Source organism: Sorghum bicolor, chromosome 4 (assembly GCF_000003195.3).
Source record: "Sorghum bicolor cultivar BTx623 chromosome 4, Sorghum_bicolor_NCBIv3, whole genome shotgun sequence".
NCBI lineage: Eukaryota > Viridiplantae > Streptophyta > Magnoliopsida > Poales > Poaceae > Sorghum > Sorghum bicolor.
The window spans coordinates 50,449,127-50,471,771 of record NC_012873.2 but is presented as its reverse complement, the minus strand read 5'-3'; the positions used below and the strand labels follow the sequence as shown (position 1 = coordinate 50,471,771).

The 22,645-nt window shown below is 41.5% G+C and overlaps 1 protein-coding gene across 1 annotated transcript; it reads right to left on the bottom strand.

Annotated features, from left to right (window-relative positions):
• Positions 694–9,142, bottom strand: LOC8059600 (protein MEI2-like 4). The gene is made up of 15 exons (XM_002452124.2): positions 8,630–9,142; positions 7,909–8,014; positions 7,669–7,711; positions 6,883–7,188; positions 6,005–6,420; positions 5,758–5,916; positions 5,515–5,631; positions 5,292–5,440; positions 4,256–4,353; positions 3,720–4,175; positions 2,867–3,518; positions 2,687–2,771; positions 2,525–2,593; positions 2,185–2,364; positions 694–1,541 (listed from the first exon to the last, which is right to left on the bottom strand). Exons 2-15 carry the CDS (start codon positions 8,011–8,013, stop codon positions 1,383–1,385), a joined length of 2,994 nt encoding a protein of 997 aa, XP_002452169.1. The 5' UTR covers position 8,014; positions 8,630–9,142; the 3' UTR covers positions 694–1,382.

Here is a 22,645-nt window from a genome sequence, read left to right as displayed (position 1 = left end):
GGTAATTTTCGACTACTTATATCACCAACCCTATTTTATATTTATATATACTCTAGGGATACACTAAAGTTGCCCTACACCGGTTTCCAAATTCTGAGGTGTTTGGTTGAGGTTATTAAAGTTTAAATATATTTTATTTGACAATTAATATCCAATCATATATTAATTAGTCTAAAAAGATTCGTTTTGCAAATTACTCTTTAGCCATGCTTTTAGTTTCGTAAATAGTCTACATTTAATACTTCATACATGTGTCCAAACATTCGATGTGACAGGTGATAAACTTTACCGCTTCAGAATTCAGACCAAACAGACCCTAAGACAAATATGTGTTTTCAAAAGTTGAACCAAAATATTCAAAGAGATATTGATTGACAAGTAAGGGTATTGACTGCACTCAATCTCAAACGACACGTTTTTCTAACCATTTACCAAGGAGTGGTCGGATATGCGAGTCGTGTGCCCACTTTGGCATTCTTCCTCTTTGGGATGCGTCGACGTAGCCGGGTAATTATGAAGAGCCAAAGACTAGTGATTTGTAAAATCGTCTCCTATACATTGGTATACTCTTGAAAGGATTTGAACAAGGATTACGCACTCATAGAGCTCGCATTCATGCTTACATAGTAAGCAACCAAGCACAAGGTTCATGAAGGTTTTATACACACCGCAAGCATAACAGACACGTTGATATGGATAAACAACCTTGTGAGGCAACAGCCACAAAATAGATGACATCAAAACTCATGTACTATATGTAGAAGAAGATGGAGATGTACATAAGAAGGTTGATAAATACGGCGACAGTGCCCTGAAGACAAGACCGGGGTTGATCCAGACGCAAATGCGCCATGTTCCGGTTAACAAAATCGAGCCCCTCTGCACACAATTTAAGAGGAGCCCTCGACTCAAAATGCAACACAGGTGAAGGCACAAGAGAAGGTTCCAAAAGAAAATGCAGGCAAGACTCTTCTTCTCCACACACACACACCACCACTAAACTGATTAAAATGACTCCTTCACTCTCCCCTCAGCACAAGTTACTGGGACCTGCTGTACAACATGGGGTTAATTCTTACAGCGACCAAAATCTGGAGGCTCTCCCTGCGCCTTTCACCTTTCTCGGCCTTCAGGTTAACAAGCACATAGATTCTGGGGAATAGGTAGCACCCTCTTTGCATATAGCTTCCCGCCAGAGACAAAATTTTTGCAGCAACCTAAGTCTTCAGTGACCCACATCATGGATGTTAATAAATACAGATCGGGAGACTTACCAAACAAAACCAAAATGGGAAAGGGGGGAAAACTAGAACTGAAAATGGGTTTGCAAAAAGTTATAGCTTGGGCCTTTGTGGTTAGCGAGGCAGCAAGCTGCAGTTCAGCTACTCAGTGTCCTTGGTGGAACCTGAAGCGTCAGCTCCATTGGAAGAAGTGTCACCGTTGGTCAAGACTGTCTGGATGTCATGGTGATTTTCTTCACCAGAGGAAGTTCGGGATCTCCCAGACCTGGCTCGGATGTTTGTACCCATAGGGAAAGGTTCCTGAGAAAGATCACAACAAAATGTCAAAATTGCAACCATATGCTTAAAAGCATTGCAGGCACAATAATAGAGCAAGTTCTAAAATTATTAAGCAGACACTGGGACCATATAAGTATGGTACGATTCCAACTATGTACCAAACTTGCTTCAGTGTTCAAAGAATGTTACCCCACTTGTGAAATGTGCATCTTAGTTCATTGGTGCACAGTATGAAAGTGCAGATGAAAAGATATCCACAGACGTTACATTTTCTATAATTGTGGACTCATTACCAGTTAGGCAGTTAATGCAGCAAAAATGGCAGGTGGGCATTTAACTCCCAGCTTTTTATTTGCACAAAACCTATGTTTTTAGCTGTCATCAGCCCATCAAGGATTCAAGGAATATAGGATGACTATAGGAAAACTTGTCACAGGGCAGTTAATGCAGCAAAAATGGCAGGTGTACATTTACCTCACACCTTTTTTTTGCACAAAACCTATGTTTTTAGCTGCCATCAGCCCATCAAGGCTTCAAGGTATATACGGATGACTAAGATGGTATAGAGAAGACTTGTCACAGGGCAGCGATACATAATGTAACTGGACTACTGTAGAACAAGAGCAGGGAAACTACCCAGGAAAAAAAGACATAATAAGCATACCTGATCTCCTGCATTAGGACCTTCTGAGTGGAAGAGTATGGGGCGGCAGCGTTTGTCCTCATTCATCAAACTAGAGTTCTGGAAATGAGCAATCAGGGCTGTTTTCCCTTGGATTCTGGCATAAGCAAGTGATGCCACCTTCTCACTGTTAAACTTCTCCCACTTTTTACCATTAAAAGTCTGAAAAAGATGACAAAATGGCTCAGGATAGCACATAGATGTTCAAGCTAGATATTTTATCAAAGTACAAATTTTGCAAGCCATACAAGTTGATCAAAGGCCAAAATAACCATAATTGCAACAATGCAGTAGCACTTTGTCAACTGAATAACTTTCTCACCTGATAAAACGGGATGATATGCTGAGGGTTGGTCATGTTGATGAAAGCATAGCCAACATTACATTTATTCTGAAAAGCAGATTGATCTCATTTAGTAACATGAACAGGTACAGTCCAAATTAATATGAGGCACCGGTCGCTTATGAATTAAATTCAAACTACCTTAAAATCAATCGGCAAGTAAATAAAATCATAAGTGCCCTTATGACTTTCATCAATAGCAGCCAAGAGCATCTTGGAGGTATACCTGGAACCCAAAAGAGACAACCAGAACAAATATATATATATATTATTGAGACAGAACATAAATGTAGCATAAAATTGGGTGATCTCAAAACATACTTATTCGGGATATTCTTTATCATCAGTGTAGTTCGTGAGTCTTCCCCCCGCATTATGCGGTCAACATCAAGCTCGTACTGCCGTTTATTATCAGACTGGTTAGCACCTGAGTCATTTCTCCGGCTTCTCATCCGCTCACCAGGTGAATCAAATGATGGAAGAGGAACCATAGGATTCCTTCCATGGAACATAGGACCTCTTTGTTGAGGAGATGGTGCGCTGATCTGAGCGGAAGACACGGTTGGATCCATGCGATTCCCACTGGTGTGAGAAAATATGCTATTTAGCTCCAAACCATGAAGCTGAGGGCTACCAGGAAATCCCATGCTCCCAACACTGCCAGGATGAAAACTTGATGCTTCCGTCAATTCCCCTGCATAGCCATGCCGCCTGTCCCAAAGTGACGGATTGATTGCTGGTGCAGAGCCCACATGATGATGATGCATTGGAAGAACATTCTCAATCATGTGTGATGGTGCTCTTGGAACTCCATGCATTTGTGCTGGGGGGCGAGACGGTACATTGTTTACAAATGATCCCGGATTTTGCCACAGCACAGGGGAATTGGGATGACGGTGGAAGTTATTTGAATTATTCCACATTAGCTGGTGACCACGGACAGGACCGCTTCCACTTCTTGAAAATCCCATAGCTGCAAAAATTGGTACACATGCAGTCATGCAGGGAACAATTAAATAACATACATTAATTGATCAACTTTTCACAGTTAGCTGTCACAATCCTGATAAACCTAACATTTTTATTACAAAACACATGCTTAAGGAATGGAATTGAGAGAGAATGGGGTCGAGAATAAAAATGGAGATTAGCTTGTCCAAATTTACAAACTTACCTCCTTCGCCGACACGATCAAATGAGTGCCCACTGAGGTTACCAGAACCCACTTTATGAAGATGTCTGCTGTCAACTGCTTCAGCTGTTCTCGAGTTGCTATTGACACCAATTGGTGCCATGGTGTTTAGATTGTAAGGGGTGCCATTATTTGCTCCATTGTGAACTTCAGGAAGGGAATGGGGATGAAGGGCACCCATGCCTTGAAAACCATAATTCATATGCCCATTCATCCGACTAAGTGAGTGGCTGAGCTCACCAAGGGAAGCCTGACTACTATGAGTTGCAGCAGATGCAATTCCAATGGGAGAGGACAGGCTCTGTGGTATGGTAGATGATAGACCCGGGAAAGAAGCCTCTCTGAACGGGCTCATTGATGTGAGAAGTCCAGAATGCAAACCATGAATACTCCCATTTTCACGACCAGAAGATGTCATTGCTGCCATATTAGATGAACCTTCAAGAATAAATCCTCCATGTCAGGAAATGCAGGTATTGACATGACATACAATAAAGATGAAAAAATAAACATCATACCCAATGAAGCCAATGGAGGGCTATTTGTGCTTGGACTGCCCAGTTTGCATACACCAAATTCCTCCTGCCCCAACTCTTTGGACATGTGCTGTGTTAAACTGTTACAAAACAGCATTAAAATAAATGTTAGAGCAATGATTAAAACCTATGTGTTTTTCTCACCACCATGTTCAAAAGTTTGTACAATAGAATCAAAATTAGAATGCTGCATCACAAATCGTGACTAGGGGGCTCATGTTGGGTTTCAACTCTAGCCTACCCCAACTTGCTTGGGACTAAAAGGCTTTGTTGTTGTTGTTGTTGTTGTTGTTGTTGTTGTTGTTGTTGCATCACATAATAATTGCTCTTTTTCTGGATGAATTAAAGAACTAACATACTAAGTATATATCAATACACCTAAATATGATACAAAGAATTAGGAATACAATATGAAAGAATAAACAAAAATATGTTTTGTTTAGGACAGGAGAGCCCATATACAGAAATAAACAAAGATTAGGGGGTGTTTGGGATTGCTCCACAAACTCCACACACAGTGGAGCAGCTCCACAAAAAAACTGGAGTTTATGGAGCACCTCTTTAGGTGCTCTCACAACTCCACCTTTTTTTCCTCGAACGGAGTGCATGGAGCTGAAACCATTTGGTTAAAAAACATGAAGAAGAGCTGAAAAACGTGGAGCGGAGCAGTCCCAAACACCCCCTAAGTAACTATCTATACATGACAAGATAAAAACAGTGCAATGTTTACAGCTCCAGGAAGAGATTTTCCACTTGAGAAAAGAAAATAAAAATCCAGAGCATATAACTAATGTGCATACTATCCACAGGTACCGTCATATAGAATAAGTGATGCCACTATATACCAGTGATGCCTAAGCAAGAATCATTCAGCTTGCTAAAAACTAACCAAAGGTTCACTAAAGCTGTGATCAAATGATCAATGGTTAAATCCGGAGTGTTCAAAAGTAATAAAGGAAGTATTGCTGATGAAATACGAGAATGGACAGCAAGATTAACATTTCAAATACATACATACCGTCTAGCAGCACTCAGACGGCCAGTCTCCAATTTTATTTTCTTGCCAGCAAGATCACTCCTGTTTAAAGCACGAACTGCACTTTCGGCTGCTCTGACATCGTAAAATTCAATAATTTTGTGATGACCCTTTTGCGGTGCATCACGAATCTGCAATTAATTTAAGATATTATAGTCCTAGTTATAATGGAGTAGTAGGTAGTTAATGTAAGAGTATAGCTTACCTCTTTTATTTCACCATAGTCGCTAAATATCTGATGGATATCATTATTTGTTACAGACGGGTCAACATTAAATACAACAAGCATCCCCTGGTTAATATCCTTCTCCGAAGGATTGTCCTAAAGGGAAAAAGGTGACAATTAGCACAAGCATTACAAGACTAAAAACTGCAAACTACATACAAACTGGCATCCTTGGGCAAAATATGTCTACAAATCAAGCCAGTAAGGCAGAGTTGTGAATACCTTCGGAATGGAGTAATGTATGTCAAGTTTTCTACGTCTGAGTGGCTTGTTTTGAAGTGCCCTCATGGCATTCCATGCTGATCTTATGTCATAGTAAGATATCATCACAAAACCACGATGTTTGCAGGCAGTGTAAAGGTTGCTGATTTCTCCATAATGCTGTGGGTAAAGAGTAAATGATCTTCAGAAACAAATGTTCTGTACAAAAACAATAGGTTTGAGCAGAAAACGGTAAAAAGCAGCGTACCTCAAATAGGAGCCTTAATTCAGAATCCTCAACATTGCTATTAATGTTTCGGACGAAGAGAGTTCTTGAAGGGTGTTCCCCATATGGATGTTCACCATTCATTGTGCCATTAAGCAACCCAAGGCCATCATTAGCTCCACCATTAGTTTCTGTATTTTTTTTATTTTCATCGGTTTCCAGTTCCATCCCGCCTCCAGTGTAGAATATATCATCATCGACATCATCACCATTGTTAGCATGGGCTGTGTACCCAACATCAAGAACACCTGATAATAGGTCATCATCATCAGGAAGTATGTTTCCTATTATTTGCGCTTCTATTTCCTCCGTTAACTCAAAGGGCTCCTCATCTACATGAGTTGGATCAACCTTTTCAACTGGCTGACGTAGAAGCACATCCTTGGATCTCAGTCCCACTACAGATTGAAGCATAAAACTGGTTAGGAAGCAATAAACAGGAACAATATATTGCTTACTACAATAGCAATGATTTAATCGGAGTGTCTGACTGCACAAATCTTGCACAAGATGTGACTGAAAATAAAAGGATAACGATACCAAACTAAAGTGAAAGGATTCTTAGGCCAAAGAAAAATAAAGCAGGTAGATTCCTTCGAAAATAAGATGCAAAAATGCTAAAAAAAAGATGAAAGTCTTTTTATTTGTTCTTCCCTTTCAAACTCACTGATATCCTTTCTTGTACCTTTTATTCCTTTCTATTGATTTCAAGGTGCACCCATACACAATACATGCTATGGAATATGTGATACAGTTCAATGCATTTTCTATGATGAAGATAATGGTTCTCATGGTTCAAGCTCACTGTACAGTACAATCAATCACTAAGTTGATGGAAGTGCCAGAGTAAACTGTCTCACATTTTCTGTCAAAAATTTCTGACAGGGAGCTTGAGAAAAGCCCATTCTCATTGTAGGCCTCATTTGGATTAGTCCTCCTTCCGTCGGGAAACAAAGATGAATCAGATTGGAGGTTAGGGTCTTGATCAGTTCTCCACAGAGATGGTGGCAAGTTAACATGTCTCTCTTGACCAAAAGTCTTGTGCTCAAGGCTAAATGCAGTCTTCTGGTCTCTCAGCTTGTATGGTTGTGGATCTATCCGAGCCACAGTTTTTGTCCCAATGGGTTGGGGCTTTTCAATTGGAGAAGATGCAACTGACTTGCTTCCTGACAACAATAGAAACATCTTGTTTTGAGAAAACATCTTGATAATGAACAACAAAATGCATGAGCCATTGTGGTAATAAAGAGAGTGTATGACACGAGTGCCAGAGAAATAAAAAGAAATAATAAGATAGAAACTGCCAGCAACCGATTGTTTATCAAAGGATAGCCTGGACATCAAATAGGTCAAAAATCCTTTGGAAACCAAGGTGAACACAAAACAACGACTTCACCTAAATACAGAAACAACAAAAGAAAAATGCAATAAATGATGTCCAACACGACGACGGTGAAGTTAGGGTAAGCTAAAATCATCCCATGCAAACAAATTATTTATGTTATTTAGTCATGCATAAAATGTTGTGACTCGTTAAATGCACAAAATGCCCCCAAATAACACAGTGGATTTTTGCAGCCGAAAGGCATCCTTTGCATGGAAATGAATGAAAAGCTAAGGGAGATTGAAGCAAATTCAGTACTCACCAATGTGATGCAACGACTCCTGCTTCCAAAATCCGACCTGCCTCTGCAAAGATAAAAGGGGAAAAAAAAAGTAGTGCATGCCATAGTCAAGACTCGAGAAAGATGATCAAGTGACAAAATGATAGGTGTCAAATATGAACTAAAACAATAAAGACATCACTGGGCTTAGCATAAATAAACTAACAAAAACAGGAAAAAAACAATAACTGGGGCAACAATTCTGCAATTGCAGATTATTACCTCAGTGGGAAGGCGAAGCTGCTCCTCAGAGAAGGAGGACGCAGCCAGGGTTGGATTGCTGAACTGGGAGAGGTGGCGCCTCGGATCCATGACTTGAGATGGCATCCTGCAGGCGTCCAGACCATATAACGTGTTAGGCACAAACCTTGACAACAGCACCGCACCTCAATTGCCCGGGATCAAGGCAAAATTGAAACAGAAAACTGCCGAAAAGATGAAGCGTCGAGGGGGTAAACATGACGAATCAGAGCAATTTTACGCGCAGAAATCTGTGAATCCGTGACAACCGAGCCATAGGGCAGCGGAGAAAAAAGCGGAATTTAGTTCGTGTGAGCTTCCAAAGTCAACATTTCTGAATCAGAAGCAGTAGATTTGACAAATCCGAGTGCGAATCCCACAAAACTTGTGAGAGAAATGTTTAATTCCCCCAATAAAACAGCACAGAAGATGTGGAATTTAATGCGCCTCGGGCTCTACGAGCTCCAAACAAGCAAGTCCCTTGTGATCAAAGGTAACCGTCAAAACAAAACGAGGAATTCCGCGGAGCACAGCCGAAATTAATTGCCAGCCCACCGAATTCCAGCTCAGATCACATACAGCAAGCAAAGGACACCCACAAAACAAAGCAAGCAAGGATACGAGGAGGGAGAGCTTCCCAAAATTCCCAAAATTGAAACATCCCCGAGAAAAACCAGCAACGGGAAGCGAGTGGGGGGCTCACCAGATCGGCGCCTGCTGCCACCTCCTCCTCCTCAGAGCTCAAAAATGGTGCCGAATTCGCGGGCAGCGGCAGCAGGCGGAAGAGATGCCCCCATGCCACGGAACCGGGACCCTCTCGGAGGTCGAGCACGGGTGGATCACGCGGCCAGACGGTCGGCCGGGGACCCCCAATGCGACGCCGGGGCAGCGCAGCCCTGGCCGCGGGGAGCGAAGCCAAGGGAAGAAAGCTACGGACACCTACCTAACCCTAGAGCGACGCGACACCAGCGACGACGACGACCGGCCGCTGGCCCCCCATTCCGGCGCGCGCGCCCCCGTCCCCCCTGCTCCGCCCCCTTGTGGTGTGCCCGCCGGATTTCTTCGCCGGAAGCTCTGGTGGGCTCCGGCGAGGGGTCCCCCGGCGAGGAGGAGGTGGTGGGTGGTGAGACGAAGCGGAGACGCAGGCGGCCTCTGGGACAGGGGAGAAGAGCAAAACTACCTACCCAAATGCGGTGGGGGCGGCGAGACACGGGGGGGGTGTGCACGCGCTTTATACCGGACCCCGCGGTGACGCCCCGGTGACCGCAACCGCGGAGCACGGCACCGCGGGCGCGTGCGGCGGCCCCGGGTCCTTGCGACTACCACCTGAAACTGACGAGGTGGCGCCCACGTCTGGGCTGGCCGCCATGTCAGTTACTGGAGAAAGGGATGGGACCAGCGCTGCAGTGGGATCCGGCGGAGAGAGCGGTGCACTGGTGGGAGGTGGGTTTAAATTTGGGTGGTGGGAGTTGGGCTCTGGGCTTGAGTTGGTTAGGACAAGGCATCCCTCCATCCATCCATCGGCGTGCCTGCGCTTGCTTGCTTACGCCGGAGATATAGCTGCAGCTATATAGATGGATGCTTCCATTAGGCCCTGTTTAGTTTGAGGATGAAAATTTTTTGTGTGTCATATCGAATATGTCGGAAGGATGTCGGGAAGGATTTTTAGGAACTAATAAAAAAACAAATTACATAGCTCGTCAGGAAACTGCAAGACAACTCTATTAAGTATAATTAATCTATCATTAGCACATTTGGGTTACTGTAGCACTTAAGGCTAATCATGGAGTAACTCGGCTTAAAAAATTCGTCTCGCGATTTTCAACCAAACTGTGTAATTAGTTTATTTTTTTATCTACATTTAATGTTCCATGTATGTGTCCAAAGATTCGATGGGATGGATGAAAAATTTTTGGACGAGTAACTAAACAGGGCCTTAGGATGCTTTTCTTCTCAAGTTCATAAAAATTTTTAAAATTTCTTATCATATCGAATCTTTGGTCACATGCATGTAGTATTAAATATAGATAAAAATAAAAACTAATTACACAGTTTACCTGTAATTTGCAAGATGAATCTTTTAAATCTAGTTAGTCTGTGATTGGACAATAATTATCAAATACAAACGAAATCGCTACAGTAGCAAAAAAGCAAAAGTTTTTGTAAACTAAACAAGGCCTCATTTTAATTGCAGTCTTTGGCTGACAGTAGTAGTACTTTCAACCCATGCTTTTGCTCAGAGTCTCTGTGCACCAGTATGGAAGATTCGTATGTTCCTCTAACAGTTCAGGATCGATCATTCGGTTTTTTATTATTGCAAACAAATTGGAGTATTAAAAGTCGATGATATTCAGAGCACCTTCTTTTTTGGCCATTGGTAGTGGCAGGGCTACTATTTTTTTTCCCTTGGAAGTGATGCCTCCTTCGTATATGAAAGGAAATGCGGACTACTCATCTCAACTGCAAGTTTTGCGGAGCACTCATTGTAGTTGTGGATCAAAATAGAAATGCACAACTGTGTTATCTTGTTACCGGAGCTAAAAACTTGATTTTTAAAACACAGCTTCTTTCATCTAAAAATTGCCGATAATACGGGATAAGTTTTGTGGCGCATAAGTTTCATGAGTTCTCCTAAATTATCGTGTAATAAGCATGTTGTCTAAAATGGACGATGCCCCAGTCTTTTTGGTTGTTCTTACCAAATAATGCAATTATTAGACCTTATCTTTTGGTCTTAGTTTTTCATATGCGTTAACTGCGGTCTCTTGTCTCACGTTGTTATAAAAAATAATTAACATCGGCCGGGTTCATCCTTCAACTCAATGTTGAACACATAAGTGATCTACTAACACGCTATCTATCGCACTTAGTGGTTGAACATTAACATATATATTTATTCCATTTAGCAATCACGAGGTGATTATATTTCACATTTAAGATCTAACAAATGTGGATTAGTGGCATTAGTTGAAGGCGCCAAAAGATGACGCCTTGCATTTCAAATCTTGGCCTTTGGTGGAGGCAGCTAAAATTGCTCATGAAATTGGTAGCTATTTTATCAAACACAGAGAAACTTGCTCCCTCTGCTTAAAAGGTGTATCATAGTAGCATTTAAATGTTGTCCCATAAACCCTAAACATTATAGCTTATGGGCGGAGCTAAAACTTGCTTTTAAAATACAACTTCTTTCATCTAAAAATTGCCTATAATACGGGATAAGTTTTGTGGCGCATAAGTTCCGTGAGTTCTCCTAAATTATCGTGTAATAAGCATGTTGCCTAAAATGGACGGTGGCCCTATCTTTTTGGTTGTTATTACCAAATCACTTGAGTTATTATCCCTTATCTTTTGGTGACTTGATTCCGGGTCTTAGTTTTTCATATGTGTTAATCGTGACCTCTTGTCTCACGTCATTTTAAAAATATTAATAACATCAGTTGATGTTCTTCCTTCTACTCGATGCCAAACACACAAGTAATCTACCAACATGCTATCTATCACGAACATTAACATATTTTATTCCATCTAGCAAAGGTGATTATATTTCACGAATAATACCTAACAAACATGGATTAGTGGCATCAGTTGAGGGCACCAAAAGATGACGCCTTTGCATTTCAAATCTTGGGCTTTGGTTGAGTAGAAAATAAATTTGCTCACGAAATTGATAGCTATTTTATCAAACACAGATAAACTTTGCTCCCTCTCTTCTTAAAACGTATTATATCATAGTAGCATTTGAATGTTATCCCATAAAACATAACATTATGGGCCTGTAAGCTGTTGTGAGCTGTTTTTTTTGCCAAACACTTATTTCCAAAACAGCTTCATGGGTAAAGCTGTTTTTTTCCCACCTCTCACAAAAACATAAGTTGGATGAAGGTGGAAAAAAGTAGCTTATTGCAGCTTCTTCCTCATTTCTCTCTCTCAACTATGTATGAAGTAGTTGGTGAAGCTATTTTGCCAAATACTTTTTCCAAAACAGCTCAGCTTCATCTATAAAGTCACTCATGAAGCTATTTTCTAAAAAAACAGCTTTACTAGTGAAGTTGAGCTGTGTCAAACAAGCCCTATAGCTTATGGGCGGGCTACTAGCATTAGTTACATCCCTCATGCATGCATGTAATCCAGAATTATTGTGCGTGCTTGCGGTTATCTAGAGAAGGTTGCATCCTTTCTCATTGATTAGTACCAAAGGAATCACTAAAATAGTTGGATGCATCTAGGTAAATTAACTTGAGAATTGATATATTATGCATGTCCTAGAATTGATGGATTTGCATGTAACGGTGGAGCATGCTGTCTTTGCCTATTGTTGTGACTCGACATGGAAATATCCATGCCTTGAGTACCAAATGAAATAGGTAACTTGGTGTGGAAGCTTTGCATGGTCCTATAATTGCTATAATTTGGGAAACTAAGGCATTATACCCCCATCTTATCTTCAGGTAGATTCTTCTGCCACACTTTGCTATATTTGGACACCATATTAGCGCACTAGCATGAAGCAACACCAGAGGACACAGAAAGCAAAACTGGACGCAGAGGATCCTCGGCGGGACCCGACAATTCACCGCGCCTCAGTTCGAACGGCCGTGGGGGCCGCAGACCCGGACCTGTCCCAGGATAAGACCCGTCCCCGCAGGTCGCAGCTACTCATCGTCGTGCGAGCGCCTCTCGTGTCCCTACTGGCCCCGCCACTCTGGGCCCCGCCAGGCAGTGAAGTGGATAGGGATGCCGCGCGTGGGGAAAGGAAAGGAGGGCTCGCACGGAAGATTCGGAGGGATCAAAAAGCCTGGCTGCGGTGCCGCGGCGGGAAATCCTTGGGTCACCGGATTTCACACCCGCCTCTCGTCTCGTGTCCTTGGCGTGAGCGGGATGCGTGTTTTTCTGCACCAAAAAGCACGATAGTACCCGCCTAGTGCCTAGTAGCCTGCCCCCTACCACCTACAGTACCCCTAGCGTATACTCCTACGTATGCCTGGCGTTGGTACGTTTGTTTGAAATAAAGACTCCGTTGTGTTTTAGAGATATTTTAAATTAAACTTTTTAAACTTTAATCAATTTTCTAAAAAAAATACTAAGGCCTTGTTTAGATGCACCAAAAAAACCAAAACTTTACAAGATTCTCTATCACATTGAATCTTGCGGCACATGCATAGAGTATTAAATATAGATAAAAATAAAAACTAATTACACAGTTTGCCTGTAAATCGTGAGACGAATCTTTTAAGCCTAGTTACTCTATGATTGGACAATGTTTGTCAAATAAAAACGAAAGTGCTATAGTGTCAAAATCCAAAAAGTTTTTTTTTTGAGATTACATAGTACAACGCAGACACTCAACACGCACGCACACACACCCCTATGAACACACGTACGCAAACCCTACCCCTATGAGCACCTTCGAAGGACTGAGCCGACAAATCTTGAAGTTCACGAAGTCACCACAGGCGCCTCGCTGTCGACGGGCACGTCGCCTACCACTTAATGCATAGCGCCGGAAAATCCTGGAAATAAATCCAGAATAAAGTGCCGCACCCAGGATTTGAACCCTGGATGGGAGCCCCCAACCAATGACCTTTGCCATTGCGCCGTGAACCCCTTAGCATCAAAATCCAAAAAGTTTTTGGATCTAAACAAGCCCTAAGATTTATAGTATCAAATTAGTATCATTAGATCATCATAAAATATATTTTCATATAATGTACATTTTATGTTATAGATGTTGTTACTCTTTACTATAAAATTAGTCAAATTTTAAAAAAAAATTCACTGACACAAATTCTAGGAATTGATTTTTTCTGGACGAAGTACTAGTATTTTCTCTGTTTTAACGTTTATTCTAGAATAAGTAGTTCGGCTTTAATCATCACTTTAATTACTAGCTAACATCGTAATTATTTAGATTTTTAGATTATACTTTTATAATACATAGTTAATATAATTACTAGCAAGTATAAGGTTATAGGTGAACATTATATATGAAGGAAGATAGAAGAGGGCGTAGTAAAAAGAAAGCATGTTGTAAGTTTATAGTCAAACTACACCACAGGAACTAATAAATTTTATAAGATAAACAAATAAGTAAGTATATGAGTGGGATAATAGGTGGACTATAAATTTATATAGAACTAACAAAGAGTTGTATTATTTGACGTCTTATATAATGTATTATTGTAAATATAGCATTTATGTTTTGTCCATTCATTACTCAACATTTATTGAAGTACCTCCCATGGTGCCAAAAAAATAATCTAAAAATCTAGTTTTATAATGTTTACAATAAATATTACAAAAAAACTTGGCCACTCACAATTTCTAATAATTTACTCCTAAACAGCCGCTATTGCCACCAACAATCACACCATAAGCCACACACTAACCAACTTTGCACCTAACAAAGAAATGTGTGTTGTAAGTTTATAGTCAAACTACACCATACAAACTAATAAATTTTATAAGACAAATAAATAAGGCATAGGGGAACTCATTAATTATATGAGTACGCTAATAGGTGAACTATAAATTTACATACAGCTATAACAAAGGGTCATACTATTTGTCTTGCTCTGACGCACGCCTTCCGTTCATGTATTATTGTAACTATAACGTATACGTTTTGTCCATCCATTACTCTACACTTATTGAAGTACCTCCAACTGTACCAAAAAAATAGCTAACAAAGTGTGATACTATTTGTCTTCCTATGACACACATCTTCCGTTCATGTATTATTGTAACTATAACGTTTACGTTTTTGTCCATCTGTTACTATGCATTTATTAGAGTACCTCCAATGGTATTAGAAAATAATCCAAAAATCTAGTTTTTATAATGTTTACAAATTATTAGAAAAAACTTAGTCACTAATAGTTTCTAATAATTTACTCCTAAAACTAAAAAAGACCCACATGAAGATTTTTTTTCACCACCTAACATCATACCAACGCTGACACAGTTGCTATTGCCACCAACAATCACCTCACAAGCCACGACTAACCAACTTAGCACATAACAAGAGACGCATGTTGTAAGTTTATAGTCAAACTACACCACAAGAACTAATAAATTTTATAAGTCAAACAAATGAGTTAGAGGTGAACTCATTAATTATATGAGTAGGCTAATAGGTGGACTATAAATTTACATACAGCTAACAAAAGGTTATACTATTTGTCTTGCTCTGACGGATACCTTTCGTTCATGTATTATTGTAACAATAGCATTTATGTTTTGTCCATCCTTTACTCCGCACTTATTGGAGTACCTCCAATGATACCAAAAATTAATCTAAAAGTCTATTTTATAATCTTTACGATAAATATTAGAAAAAAACTTAGTCACTAATCATTTTTAATAATTTACTCCTAAAACTAAAAAAAGACCCACTTCAAGAAATATTTCACCAACTAATGTCATAACGACGTTGACACAATCGTTATTGCCGCCAACAATCAACCCACAAGCCACAACTAACCAACTTGGCACCTAACAAGAGACGTGTGTTGTAAGTTTGCAGTCAAACTACACCACAAGAACTAATAAATTTTATAAGACAAACAAATGAGTCAGAGGTGAACTCATTAATTATATGAATAGGTCAATAGGTGGACTATAAATTTACATACATCTAACAAAGGGTTGTATTGTTTGTCTTCCTTTGACGCAAACCTTCTGTTCATATATTATTGTGACTATAACGTTTATATTTTGTCCATCTATTACTCTGCACTTATTGGAGTACCTCCAACGGTATCGAAAAATAATTTAAAAATCTAGTTTTATAATATTTACAACAAATAACAAAAAAATTACTTAGTCATTAACAGTTCTAACAATTTACTCCTAAACTAAAAAACCCACTTCCAAGATTTTTTTCACCATCTAATGTTGTACCTACGCTAACATGGTCACCATTACCGCTAACAATCACCCCACAAGCCACAATTAACCAACTTGGCACCTAGCACACACCAACCTCTAAAATGGAAACTCCATTTATGGCTCTACCTCCTAGTGGGGTTTGTTTGGATCCCTACAACTAATACTTAGCTGCTAAAGATTAGTAAGACTTGTTTTAGTACCCAACTAATATCTTACCTACCATTTAGCTATATATATATTAGCTGGCTTTTTCTGGCTAACACAACTAATAGTTAGCTGGGTAAATCCAAATAGGTCATTGGTTTCTCCAAGCTAATACAACTAATAGTTAGCTAGGTAAACCCAAACAAGGCCTAGATCTGAAATTAATGGTTTGATATCCTCCCACATAGTGACAGGGCAATTATGACTGCCTCGCCATCCTAGCACCCTAACTCATAGATAGAATTTATTAAAAAAACACCATTTTCTGTTCTACTTTTTATTATTCTCACATCTAAAAGTAATGGGCGAAGATTCAATTTAGATGAACCTAGAGATAAAACTAAAATGATAATTTTAGAAATTATTTCTGAGTTTTTTTTCGATTTTCATGCCTAAATGAAAATGGTAGTGGTAAAAAAACAAAAATGACACTGATAAAATAATCAGAAACAAAATGAAAATGATTTTGCCCTGTTCCAACTATTTTTGAAGATTACCGTATTTAGCCAATAATTTGCCATTGGTAGTTACCGATTCAAAGACCTTGAATCCTAAAGACGACTTTAGGCCGAGTTGGCCCACAGCTAAGCATCTCATCTGCACACACAAAGCACATGACATTTTCTTGAAAGGAACTATGTGGCAAGTATTTCAACCGTATAGGAATAAGAAGGCAATCAGGCAATCACATACTGCACCTTACCTCTAGCTAGTGATCGACCACGAACATGAACATATTGTAGGGTTTAGCTTTGTTTGAGATCTAAGATGGTGTGAATCATGATTTAGCTTGTTTCTTATTAATTGTGGCTTTATTTACTATTGTTATGTGAGATAGGTTAAATTATATGGTTCTTCTCATGTTCCACGGTTTAGCGTGTTTATTATTTTTTAGGATATCGTTCTCATGGATTCCAATCATTATCTATGTATTTATTGATTGGCTACTATCGTTTTCAAAGTCACCGAAATATCGGTGTCATATTTGTTTTTGACAATATTGTATCGATTTCATTTTCAAGAAAAAAATATGAAAATGAAAGTGATTTGGGCTCCTATCCTATAAATCGTTTTCATCCCTAGATGAACCTCCAGGCAGTGGCGCTTGGGGCGATGAAATGTTGAAGAAAAAAAATTACCATCCCATAATAGAGAGTAGCAATCATTTTGTGTATCTTTGCACGTGGATGTCTCTGTCTTACATGAGTAGAAGAATTGGGAGTTAGAATAAAGAGCTATTTTTTAATCATGCCAACTAATATAGATGATCTAAAGTATGATGACCTGCATTGTAAACAAAGACATCATATCATCTGTAGTAGTCTTCCATGTTTTCCTCTATCTCTATAAAATTGTGTTAACTATTTTTTTCTTTGCTCCGGTAATGCGCCAACATTTCTTTTTGTTTTGGCCACCAACATGTCACTCGACTGTACTCACGTAAAAGGAGAGTTGCATCTCCCTAATATGTCCCTAATAATACCATAGGGCCTAGCCTAGTCATCATTTTTTAGCCATATTTCTGTACATACACAATACATCTATAGGACCCACTTTTTATGTTAGTATTAAGGAAGATATATTAGGCTATTGTTGTAGGAACTTCCCAAATATCCAAAAATAATAATATTGAGATATCCTAAATCTACATACTAGAAGATACATCCTAACTCTAGCTCCTCCTATTGAAGTATTGTTGAGTACTACAATCCGGGGTACCCAAAGTAAAGAACTAAAACCCCCCTCCACTCCTCTCAAAGAAGAGGCCAAACTAACCAACAACCACTCTCCGTCTCGCCCGAGACCCGATGACAAGGCTTCAAGCGCGACCAAGACCAATCCGATGTCCGAGGCCCAACAACAAGGCCTCGAGTGAGGCTGAGACCCAGCCAACTCCGACTCGCCCGACCCCAGGGCTCGGATGCTTTCCTCCCATTGGTGCGCTCGAGACCATCCATGATGTCATCCACGATCTCATGACGGGGCCACGGTACATTCAGACAAGATGGGGGTCCAATCTCTGCCACGCCCGCAACCAAATAGGACAAGAGATAATGGGCACTGAAAGGATCAAGATGCCCAAGAGGGGGGGGGTGAATTGGGCTTCTCTAAAAATTTAAGCAACCTATAAGCTCCAATTCAACCCCTTGTGCCTAGTGTGACTAGAGAGCTACCGGATAAACGTTTTGCAACCTAGTTCCAATCCTATTCTAGCATGGCACTTCTAAGAATGTAAAAACACAAAGTAAATGCTAGAATGTAAAGGAGTAGTGGAAGAAAGTGCTCGACGATGTTTTACCGAGGTATCGGAGAGTCGCCACTCTCCACTAGTCCTCGTTGGAGCACCCACGCAAGGGTCTTGCTCCCCCTTGGTCCGCGCAAGGACCAAGTGCTCTCTACGTGCTGATTCTTCGACACTCCGTGGTGGTGAATCGCCCAAAACCGCTCACAAGCTTGACACGAGCCACCCACAAGAACTCCGGGCGGTCTTTGTGCCTCCAATCACCACCGAACCGTCTAGGTGATGGCGATCACTAAGAGTAACAAGCAAAGAAGTCTCACTTGACCCAAACAAGGCACTAGAGAGTGGTGGATGCACACTTGACTCTTGAAATTCAACTAGAGGAGGATTCTCACAAGAAATCACTCAAATCTCAATCCTCTCTAGGCTCTTGCTACTCTCTTGCTCCACAACAAGTTTCTTAGATGTTCAAATGGGCAAGAGACCTCTCATGGACGAGGTGGAGGAGTATAAATACACCCCACGAAGTCCAAAGGTCAGCCAAACGGTTTCCACTGAAAACGGGGTCACCGGACGCTGTTGATGTTGCACCGGACGCTCTGCACCGAGCGTCCGGTGACACCCAACGGCTAACTGTACCTGCGTCTGACAGGTCACCGGACGCTACTTCCCAGCGTCCGGTGGCACCGTCCGGTGCTCCGGGGAGTTTTACAAACTCCCTGAGTTTAAGACCGGACGCTACCCGGTGCGTCCAGTGCTAGCGTTCGGTGCTCGGGGCAGGTTTGCAACCTCCCTGGGTATGGGACCGGACGCTGCCCGGTGAGTCCGGTGCCAGCGTCCGGTGCCTAACCCTAGGCACCAAAGCTCTCCAACGGCTAAGGACCTCATAGGACGCACTCACAGAGCGTCCGGTGCCTACTTTGGCACCCTAACTTCTTCGAAACGCGATCGTTCCAAAACAAAGTTGGTTCCTCTTGATCTAAGGACTATCTCTGAGCTGCCTAGTGCTAGGTTTACCAAGTGTGCACCACACCTAAACCTAAAGCCTTGCCTAAGTCAAGCTACTAGATCAAAGCCCCTCTTAATAGTACGGTCAAAGGAAAACAAAGTCCTAAACTACTCTAAGTGCCCTTCTTCACCATATGGCACTTAGACCTAGTCTAGTCTTGACGATGTCCATCCATCCTTTGAAAAGCGAAACGATTTCCACTATTAAGTAGGCATGTACGTCCCTGTTCATCGAGTACCTATTACCATTACCTCACTAATGACTTTGCCTCTACAAAACACACGTTAGTCATAGTAATCAACATTGTCATTAATCACCGAAATCATTAGGGGCCTAGATGCTCTTTTAATCTCCCCCTTTTTGGTGATTGATGACAATAACCTCGAGTATGAAAAGAAATGAGGTTTTCAAATGACTTGGTTTCTATAAGCATGATACAAAAGAGCAAAGGGATTAGGCATGCTTATATCAACCAAGTCTACCATCCTGCATCCAAATATGTGAGATGTGTACAACAGGATATATCACAAATAGCTCATAGTACATCAGAGTAAAAACACGGAAGCAAAGTAATATGAGCCAAACACATGACATAAATATTTCACAAATAAGCATAAAAGACATGTCTCACAACCATAAAAGTATCTCACACAAGTGCAAAGCATAAACGTAAACATGATGCATGATGAAGTAGCACACAAAAGAATCAAAAGATGAAAAGCCCTCTCTAGCTCTAGCTCACCCTAACTCTCATACTCTCAACTCTCTCCCCCTTTCGCATCAAGCGGCAAAATCCTAAGTTGAAGGAGGCGGAGCAGTGGAGTCCCTCGGCACGGCCTGAAAACGTGCTTCATCGTCTGATCCATCGGCCGTCGAGTGAGAGGAGATAGAGTGACCCTCTGAAGCTGCACGTGCTGGCGAAGCGGTCTGGGTCGGCTCTACGGGCTCTGAAGCTGTCACAGGCTGAGGTGGCTGTTCAAGACCTGCTGACGAGGCTGGCACGGACTCGGTCGCTGTAGCTGACGTCTCTGGCATAGTAGACGAAGGTGCAAGCTGCTCAGACGAAGCTACTAACGACGACAGGCGCTCAGTAGTGGTGACTGGGACCGTAAAAGCTACAGGAGCCTGCAGGGGTGGAGGCATAGGGTCACCAGTCAGAGCACCTGAGAAACTGATGTGCTGGCCTGCCAACGAGTCCAACACGAGCTGTGGCGCTGTCGCTGACTGTGGAGTAAATCCAGAGCGTAGAGGCGTGAACTGAGGTACCTGCTCAAAGCTAGACGAGATGGCACCCTAAGAAACCTGGTGCTGTGGCATCGAGAATGGCTGACTCTGAGCAGGGAGCTGAAGCGGCTGCTGAGACTGACTCTGAGGCACTGGAGTAGAAGGCCTGACTGACGACGTGCCTAGGAGCTGAACCTGGGGAAGGTGAATCCCTGAGGCGGTGTTGGGTATTTTAAACGCAAATAGAAAAATCCACAAGCGCACGAATACCACTGTAGCCTTCACCCGAGAGTATTCCAGAGTATCGATTTTCCACATGGAACGTGAGTGTACTAATTAAGAATCAAGATCGCCCAAGGATAACTATATAATTATTTTTTGTGGGAAGAGAGGAAGTTTCCTAAGAGTTCCGGCGACTCCGTGCTCTTCATCGTGGGATTCGTTGGATGACGTAGTCGGTGGTTCCGGCGGCGCCTTGCTCTTCATGTATAACTATCTTCTCTCTCCACACCTGACTCGGTGCTACGGTCTCCTCAAGATAGTTCTGTTCAAGTTGTATGTCTTTAGACCTTACAACATCTCCTTCATAGTCTGCCCATCCGTCCTTGATGATTTGCCTCCTCTGGTTGCGGTTGCGTCGTCTTCTTCTTGTCCTGACCTGCTTAGAGTCTTCAACTATATAGTTAGGGTCAGTAAAACAGCGGCGTGCCTTCTCAGAGGTGAAGTGCATGTGGACTTCTCCAGTTCCAATGTACATGATTGCTTTAATGGTGCTGAGGAACGGTCTCCTAAGGATGATGGGTGGATCGTACTTGTCTTCAACTTTTCGGAATGTCTGATCTACCATCTGAAGCTGAATGTATGTCGGTTTTAGGGGGATGGTTCCGAATAGGAGCTGATAGGTGACTGGGTCATCCTTTTTGGTCAGGAACGGTGACTTAAGTCAACGATCTTGACCTCCTTGAACTGCAGTGACTAGAGCTTGTTCGTGTTCCTCCTGTTGGTCCTCTTCCTTGGTTCATGCTGGGACTCTGAGATTTGTGTAGTCTTGTTCTTGAAGGAAAATGTCTCCTTCCTTCCCTTGATGTAAAAACTGATCTTGGCAGTTCTAGTATAGATGACAGCTCCCGAGGTGTTCAAGAATGACCTCCCTAGAATGATGGGTGCCCTCTCATCAATACCAGTCTCTACCACCACGAAGTCATGGGCATAATGTTGACGCTGGAGCCAAAGTCGCAGAGTGCTTCTGGGAAGTCCACCATGGTGATGGAGATTAGGATCACGGTGCGTCTTGGATCGCCTCTCTTGACAGGCAGAAGGTCAGTTATTACTTCCTCAACGGGGTTACTCCAGTAGTTACCTGCATCAAACATGTCTACAAGATTTGTATATTCTAATCCTTCCAGTTGTGATGGTATACCGGGGTTAGTAGCAGGAACAGCAGCAGCTATTTGATTTAACTGAGATTCAATCATTTTATTAAAGCTAATTTGATTCTTGATGGCAGTAGAGAAATTATCCATTCTATTATTTATATTTTCTAACATTTTATCATTAGATGCCAATTTTTTAGATAGGTTATCCATTAGCTTTCCTTGATTAGACACTAACTCTCTCAGAGGTAGAAAATTATTATTATTATTGTAAGAATTATTACCTTGATAATTACCTGAGTAGTTAGGCCTCTGTTGATTCCAACCTTGATTTTGTTGAGGACGGTGTTGACAGTTCTTAAGTATCAATTTTAATTATTAAATAAACAAGGGAAAGGACCAATATGCAACCAACACCTAGAATTAGGGTTTGATCTGACAGAATTCCACGAGTTTTGTTGTTTATCTGTTTCTGCAAGGGGTTATCAGGAAATAAGGAAGAAAGGCCCACATGTCGGGATTACATAGAGATATCAACGCACCACGCGATTTTCTGCCATCTAGAAGACTTCAGAAGACACGAGAAGAAGACGGAGGCCGAAAGGGGCCAGGCCCAGGGCGCCCGCCCCCTGCTAGATGTCAATCGGGACTCTCTTCGCACGGGATGTTCCACCGACCTATTGGATCTAGAATAACGTAGTACCACCTCGCTTACCGATCCAAAAACGCATAAAGGAGGAGGACTATATAAGGAGACCCCCTGGCCCCTGGAAAAGACAT